At 36.0% G+C, this 8,830-nt stretch overlaps 1 protein-coding gene across 1 annotated transcript in view; it reads left to right on the top strand.

Annotated features, from left to right (window-relative positions):
* Positions 1 to 213: 213 nt before the first annotated feature.
* The window catches only part of SLC9A9 (solute carrier family 9 member A9), a 216,123-nt gene continuing 207,506 nt past the window's right edge, over positions 214 to 8,830 (top strand). Inside the window, exon 1 of the mRNA XM_075761149.1 lies at positions 214 to 550. Within this exon, the coding sequence (XP_075617264.1) occupies positions 376 to 550 (175 nt within the window). The 5' untranslated portion in view covers positions 214 to 375. The remainder of the gene's footprint in view (positions 551 to 8,830) is intronic.

Raw genomic sequence — 8,830 nt, 5'->3', positions numbered from 1 at the left:
TTTAGGATAGAGAGTATGCTGTAAAGTGCAGGAACAAACACAGACTAAATTTTACAACAAAATTTTAGAAACTGACAGAGCCTGAGCCTTGCAAGCGATTTGTGCATCTACAGCTGGAGCAAGCGCAGTCCAGCGATGCAACTGTGACATTAAAAATGAGACAGGGCAGCTTTAAGAAAGAAACAGGAAGCTGTAACTAGAATCCAGCTGAATTCTGAGCTGGGGCACTTTACCCTGAGGCTGCAAATGAAACAGATGTGCTTGCTGTGAATTTCTGTAGTATCTGGACTTTTTTGTACCAAAGGTGATAACACTTCCTTCCTGTGATTTTTTTTTTTATTCTATTTTGCACATATTTTTCATCAAGGGAATGAAATGGAGAAGTTGAAGAAATATGTATCAGTGAAAGATGAAGATCAGTTTTATCATCAGGGAGCCGTGGAGTTGCTAGTCTTTAACTTTCTGCTCATTCTTACAATATTAACAATTTGGTTGTTTAAAAACCATCGATTCCGCTTTCTGCATGAAACTGGAGGAGCTATGCTTTATGGTGAGTACAAATTCAAGTGCCAGCTTAACATGGGACTACTTGCATATTTATGATCAGGCACTTCAGATCAAGTGCTGACAACACTCGGAAAGTGTTCTGAATGAAATGTCATCAGCTCCATAACTGTACAGTAAAATAATAACATAACAGCATCTCTCATGAAGTAGCTAGAGGCTGTCTTGTTAAGGGAGTAACTATCATGAGCTGGTTATCCTCATGATGTGCACATTCTGTTCCTGTATGGGCGGACAGCCACTGCATGACACTTTGGTAGTTAGGGAGTTTACTGTTTTCAAAAGAATGAAATCCCCTCAGTGAATGAAATTATTTAATTTGCTTATTTTCCATGCTTGTTTTGTATAACATTCAAAGGTGTTAGACTAGGGAGCCCTTGTGGATCCAGCCATGCTGATAAAGTTAAAATGATCTTGAGATTTTTCTTTCAGTTTTTCTCTGTGCCTTTGAAAAACAGACTGTGAAGAGTGCCTCTCGAATCTTCTCTGAATGCTGGCATTGTACTGCCATTTCAGTTTGCCTGTCTAGTTCTAATCTTTTATGAAGTTTTGCAAGACTGCGTATCACTTTCATGTAGAACTTCCTGCGTTGTCCACTAATAAGAAGTGCTCACTAGTTTAATGGTACACACTTACATGTGTAATAATTTCTCTTGTCATTCTCTCTTACTATTGTTTCACTTTGAGGAAAGCGTGTGACTTCCATTTCTGTTACCATAAAACACATATAGGAGGGTAATATTGTCAAAACAGAAGGTATACATCAACAGCTCAGTCATGACATATCTGAATGCCAGCCTGTTCTGACTCAGGCTCATTCTATGCACATCACATACTTTATCAGCATAATACCCAAAACTGGTTTTGTTAAGGCTGCGTATTCTGAAGAATTTTTGTTTATCATGGCACACCGCATGCAAAAAACTCTATGGAGGTTCAGCTGCAAACCTGCAACAGAAAAGGCAACTGATCCCTACAATTTGAGATAAAAGCTTCTTTTTCTCTTTCTATATCAAGCATTTTAAGATGATCTCAGTTCCATAGGAGGACTGCAGCTGACAAGTGCAGTGGTCCTTGTATCCCTTTCAAACTATTTCATTAGATAAATTAACTGTATGAAATTTCAAGAAGACAAGCTATTTAATCTTTTTGGCTCACTTACTATCTTCACAAGTGACTTGATACTTTGAAGGAAAACAAATAAACAAGAAACTCTTGCATTTAGCCAGTCACTGAGCCCTAACACCTGAGGAGGAAGCCTGTGGGGTCCCTTAATTCTCATCTGCCTTGTGTTTATTTTAAAGTTGTGAAAAAATATTTATTTGATAATATGCCCTTTTTCTAATCTTGAAATCTGTTGCACACAGAAAACATACTTCAACTGAATTGGTTCAGACTGAAATACGCATCACATGATACATAGTTAAATGCAATGGTTTTCATTGTCAGACATCACTTAGATTGTCATTTAATGGTTTTATGGGGTACAAGCTACACAGCATCACTGACAATACATTTGCTTGTTGCATTTCTATTAACATGTCAAAAGGAAAACCATGAAACACTCTGCAATATATTATTATCAACTTGCAAGTTAGGACAATGGTTTTCTAATTACATGGGTGACTCTTCTATTGTAGCTTCCTTTACACTACTGTGCTGTTTCCCATGTGCAGATGACCACAATTGTTGAAGATTTAGACAAAAACCTATCAAAATAGAAATGAAATATGGGGGAATACAACATTACACAAATGAATCAGTATTTAAGGAGACTTTTATCTGTCTTTTGCTTCTATTTTGCTGCCTGTCCAGAATGTAATCTGCACATCATGAGGATAACCAGCTTGTGATATTCTTTTCATCAGTTAAGAGATGAGTGCTCCAGCAGGACAGAGCTTTTGAATTATTGAAACATTCATGAACAAAGGAAACATTCCTCATGATTGTAAATAAACCATCTATTTAGTCTTGCATTATTTATGGCAAGCTTCAAACAGGAGGAAAAAAGCTCATTTATAGGATCCAAAAAGCTGATGATGTCCTTTTTATCCTTAGAAATTTTGGATATGAGTTTAGGTATCTTTAGCATTGTGGAATAGCAATAATGAAAAGAAAGTGGAATTTCAGAGGTTGTGATAGAGGTGTCAGATCAACAGGCAGCAACTTCAGGAGAAAATCCTCATGGCACCAAGCACTGACAGTGAGCTAAATCCTGCTCTCACTTATTTTTTGCCTTCATTATCAGAACAATTCTGCTTTATATCTGTTTTGTACAAATCAAAAGTCTCTGCACTGCAGTTTGCTTTACTCCGGCCCACTGACCTATTTGCTAAATATGTGAACAGCAGCACATGAAACCAATGATTTTGCTTCAAGTGATGGAAGAATATGGCCCCTTATTTGCAGACTGTGTCTCACAGCACGGTAGATGGGTCTGTATTCCTTATCAAGACAGTGTGCCATTAGGGATATAGCCATGGAAAGGACGAAGAAAGTGAAATAGGAGGAAGACCGAGGGGAAAAAAAAACAACCACAGAAATACAAAAACAGGAAGAAGTTTTACAGTTACTGCAAAGTGCTGAACAGCCACAAATTGAACACTAGGAACAGCCTGATAGAAAGTTCTATTTAAAGTATAGAACAAATAAAAGGGTTGTTTTGGGCTTTTTTTTTTTTTTTTTTAATAAGCTTTTCAGGAAAATGCAGTTTTAGGCTGAATAGTTCCAGGTAAAGAAAAAAAAACCAAAACAAAACCAAAATACCATACTGGAAAACTGTCCATTTAGATACTTAAAAAACTAAGATGTGTTAATTTATATTTTTAATCAAAGCAATGGTTCAACACTAAATATAGCTATATTTAAATGAAAAATCTTTCTGCAGCTGCAAAGAAAAAAAATCCAATGCATTTAGTATAACCCAGAATTAATTCACAAGATTTAATTCAAGAAGAATTCAACATTATTTCACAAAAAAACTTGCATGTACATATATATATTTCAAGCCATTTAGCTTGAAATTATTTATACATTCGTTTTGTTTGACACCAAACTGAAAAAAAAAACCAACCCCTCACAAACAATGAAGAAGAATACAGACTTACCTGCTTATTCATTCATTCCTTTGTTTTCCAGTATCTAAGAGAACAAGTTTCTCTGCACACTATAGCTTGGTTTGACAAACAGATCCCAAATAGTAAACTCAGCTTCCTGATTTCTGTCTATCAAGGAGGCAGGTGAATATGAAAGAATAACTTTGTGCCATCCAGAAAAGCAAGAGCATCCTTTCTATACATTATCAGCACAATTTTCTATACAACAACATAATCAGAGTTAGCATGGTAGATTATCTACACAACCAGTAACAAAAACTGAATGCCATTTCTCTCAGGTAAGAGCAGGTGGCCTCTCTCTTAGCCCCAGACGGTGGCCACTTAGTCCTAGGCCAAATAAAAGACTTAAGTGCCTATTAGCCAGCTCCTGCAGGGTGCCATATTCCCCATATAATACAAAAGCCACAGCCCTCCACATTAGTGGAGGAATAGCCCAGAGCTAGCACAACAGAAAACTGAGCATCCAAGCTTCTCACCCTCCCCAGAATTTAGGTATCAGCTACATACAGGTGCCACCAGTCACCTCTGATTAAGAGGCTAATGCAGTCCTACAGGTAGGCAGCCAGAATTAAACTTTAACAAAAAAACTACCAGACAAACAAACACCACCACCTCACCAATATAATATGTGCCTTTGATCTGCTAGGTTAATTAGCAACTTTGGTTGAAATTGTTCTCTGCTTGAATCATTGTCACCCCTAGGCAATGTGCGATACCCATTAGGGTGGAGATGACGGTAACTGAAGTTGCACCTGCCTTCAAAGTTGTGCTCTGTGGGACTAGTTGATTAGACTGGAAGGAAAACACAAAAAACATGAATGATAGAACACAGTCATTGTAGCACTCACAAGAAATTACTTCGTCTTGTCACAGTTAAGAGATGCTTCCTGAAGTTTTGAGGGGATTGGAGGGGTGGGATTGGAGGTCTTCCACTCTTTTTTTTTTTTTTTTTTCCTTTGCTTCCCTCCAGTTGTTCAGCTCTTGGCAGGTGTGCCAGGGGAAAGCTGACTCACAGTAGCCCTTCCTCAGCCTTTTCTGAGGATCCCATGCAACATGGTTGGAAGTGAGGCACATAGCAGAGTTCTTGCTTCAACATTGGTGGAGGTGTCTAATGATTAGGCAATATGATTCTTATGCCTCCTAAAGCCATTATGCCTCTTCTGTGGAATAATTGTAGTTCCCTTCTGAATGTGGAGCGTTCTGAGTTCCTCTAATTCTCAAAGGCAGCAATGGAGGTAGCGAGTCCCCAAAAGAGGAATCTCTAGCCCTTAATAAAATAACGAAGAGTACTTCTTTGTCTTCCTGACTACAACATTCATAATGAAAAGAGATTGTCAGGATGGGAAAAGCATGATCAAGGCAGAAACTGACATTTTGTAGTGGGTAGATGAAGAGAGGAATAGCATTCTTGAGGCAAACAAAGAAATTTGGAAGAAATTCTAAAACATTTGGGAAAATCAAGTAATGGCTAAAGCTGCCATTACTGAGTGTCATTATTAAGGAAGACATTTAATAGCTGACTAGATAAAATCCTGGCAAAAGAACAGTCCTGTTTAGCTCAGAAGTTTGGCATGAGTGACTTAAGAAATCCCTTCCAATGCTCTCATCAATGATTAAGGATTTTATCCTGCTTCTACTGAAGAAGTTGGAAAACCTGCATTGCCTTGAGTTGAAACATGACTGAGCTCTAGTTAGAGTGAGATTTTGCTGCAAGATCTTACTTCAAAGGATAAGTGAGACTTTTTAAAAGAAATCTGTAACATTAGTTACACTCTTTTCTGTTTCAATCCTGTATTTAAATAAATACGCTTAAAGCATGAATTAAATAAAGCCTTGGTACTAGTTTTGAAGGAAAATGTCTTAAATAAAGGGAAGCTGAAATGAAAACATTTATAATTGGATTTGGACTCCTAGAATACAAGATAGGTACTCTACTTTGTGCTAGTACACTCAAGTTTAGCCTTGCATAAGAGTCTGCATTTACAACTACCTACATCCTTAACTGATGTGATACTATCTGAAACTTTTTTATTCAGGCTAACAAGTACCTTACTATTATACCTACTTGTGATGTCAGGTAATGGATGCAGCATCATTCCTGACTCATCTTCAGGGAGTTTTAACTGCCAAATTCCTAGACTTAGATGGTAAAGCCAGGCTTTCTGTGCGTGTCACTATGAAATCAGAACTGTTTGTAGAAGGTACATTTTTACATACCATACTTTGTGAAAAAAAAATTATGTTTAGTTTATCTGCCACAAAACACTGATTGCAAGGAAATTAGAAATTATTAGTCTTTTTTCATAGTAAGTACATCCAAATGACTTTTTTTTTTTTTTCTCCTTTAAATGAGCTATAAAGAATCTTTCACAAGATACATTACAAAAGCATGATTTCAGTTTGGAAGGGGGAGTAGTGGAAAGGAGAGTACATTATAAACCTATTTAAAAATCACTTATTTCTATTAGAATATGATCTAGACTCCTGAATTCTATCGTGAAAGAAATGTTACATAATGATTTAAAGCAGAAAGTGCATTCCATAAATGATACACCTACTAAAATATTAAATACACTCATCTCAGATTTTTAATTCTTTGGGGGTTTTATATAGGGTCTTTGGAACATTAATTATGACTGAAGGAAGAATACAATCCCATCACTTATATTGACTCTTGCAATATAATATAGTGGTAGCAATTGTCTTTTTCTGAACCTTCCCTAGAGCATTTGAGAATATTCTGAATCAACCCATCATTATGGATCCTGTCCACATTTTGTTCAAATGTAATACATTATAGAATTTCCTTGAGAGCTACAAGGACCTCAAAGCCCTGAGAATATCAATGGTTAGAATCTTCTTTAATGTAATTTCTCCAGTATGTGCATGGTGTTGGATACTCTTAGAATTTGCTTGTTCTTTCATTACCATTTCATTATTTGTGTGGCTCTGTACATTACCCAGATCAGGGCTCCATCAGAATATAAAATCTAAAGCTGGTAGAAGAAAACTCAAAAGGCAAACTTGAATTCCAGTTGTAAATCTCAGTCAGTGTGGGTCTGTATTTTTCTACACCTATTGTGATCATATTTTTTAAATATTCCTTTTCTGAAAATGGATTTATTTATACTCAAGAGCTATCTTGCAAAACTAGGATCTATAATACTTGCATTTGTTTCCATTCCAGAAAATTCTTGCAGAGGCAGTTTGAGACTACAGCTGAAGATTACGTATCTTCTCAGAATACAGAATAATAGTCCTCTACTCCTAGGCTAAACTTGACACTACAGGTTGAAATAATTTGCCCTTGAACAATCCAATGCAATTGCATTACTATAATTGAGAACATTCATTTTCATTTTTAAAAGTATCAGACAGAATTTAGTTAAAAGTATATGCTATATTAGCCAATATAACACACATACCAGGGATCTCAGAATGTTGTAGGACACAGAAGTCCACTTGGCTATACAATAGAGATGGTAAAGGCAATGTCAGCCGGTATCTGTTGATCTCCCTTGCGCAGTTCCATATTGCCATTCTGAAAGTTATTATGTATACAAGCCACGTAAACAGTTAAACTTCAAAGGCTAAAAAGTAAATCAAAAGAACTCCAAATAGTAGGATTTAAACTCTTATTTTTAAAACCACTCCCATGTTTTTAGCTCTTCATTCATAATTTTTGAACTCTCAGTTAAAAATAGTACTATTTCCTTAAAGTCTTGTCTTCTATATGCAGCAAGAAGACTGTTACTTATACCAATAAGCATGATGCTCATAAGGGTATAGTTTAAAACATTGCATGATAGGAACAAAAATGGTAAAGGAAAAACTAGAACTTTTTTATTCCAGAGAATAAGAAGGAAGCATCAAGTCTTGTCCAAACATCAAATGAAGTTGAATTTTTAATGTATTTGAAATTGAATTTGAAAATGAAATATGTGGTTCTTCTAGAGGAAATCTAATAAAAATAAGATGAAAACCCTGACTGTTTTAACTAATTAATGGTTTCCTGGGCCTGAGTCATGATTTTGGACATCTGGAGCTGACCACTGTAGAAGTCACATTTCATAGTAGCACATGCAGTGCTTCCTTCCCTTTTCCCATATATGCTTTCCCCTAAAATTTTGAGAAATTGTGTCTTTTACTACAGCTAGATTTATTATCTGATTTATTACACAAATGCTGTGTAACTTAAGAAAATGGCCTTGGGATTTTCTACTGCTTATCTAAATCCTCTATCATTTAAAGAAGCCAAACACACTAAACAATAGACACAAAACAGGCAAAACCGCATATGCCTACTGAACAAGCAATACAGCTGTTACTCTCTTGTGGCATCAGTCCAGGAAGCTACAAACTTGCATTACAAGTATACTAGAAATCTGCACTTCAGAGAGTCTCTGTCATGGGACAATGTGACAATAACGAAGATATCCTATTTATCTCTCTAAGCATTTATAATCACTTTTATCACCATGGCATCTGATTACTGGATAAAACTTAAACATCATATTTTTCAGATGTTTATCAGCTATTTCTTGTAATTTAATTTCTTTCTTATCTTTCATTAGTAAGTATATCTGTTTAGATGTCTTCCATCAATATTTAATCTGAGTATACTTAGCATTTTATGAATGTGTTCATAATTAGTAACTGTAAAGCTGTTCATCATATAGATGGGACTTAAAGCACATAGGACATAAAAGAAGCATGGAAATTAAATTTTAAAACAAATCCAAGTCTCTGAGGGTGGAAATAATCTCCAGTAATGCTATCTAGCTAAATATTAGTCATCCCTCCTGAAGTAATCATGCAAGCTCCCACTAGACCCAACAGAAAGCAGCATACCTTCCAGAGGACAATTGCAGAAGTACATTTTCCTCTGTAAACTGTAAAGGGAGCCAAAATGTCTGTCTCAGATAAAAGCCCTAAATTGTAGATAATCAAATCAATTAATCCCAGTCTTAACCTTCCTTTCCTTCTTCCTGCTTTTATTTTCAACATGTTTATGCAGTCTCAAAAATACACTCAGTCTTCTACAGAGAGCAGAATGTGCCTGAGGATACTGTATCAGAGTTTTGCCCCACGAATGAAGTGTGTAAAATCATCAAAAGCACAGCTGATTTTAATGTGCTCAGTACATTACT

The sequence above is a fragment of the Balearica regulorum genome, chromosome 9 (assembly GCF_011004875.1).
Source record: "Balearica regulorum gibbericeps isolate bBalReg1 chromosome 9, bBalReg1.pri, whole genome shotgun sequence".
NCBI lineage: Eukaryota > Metazoa > Chordata > Aves > Gruiformes > Gruidae > Balearica > Balearica regulorum.
This window is presented reverse-complemented; position numbering and strand designations above follow the sequence as displayed.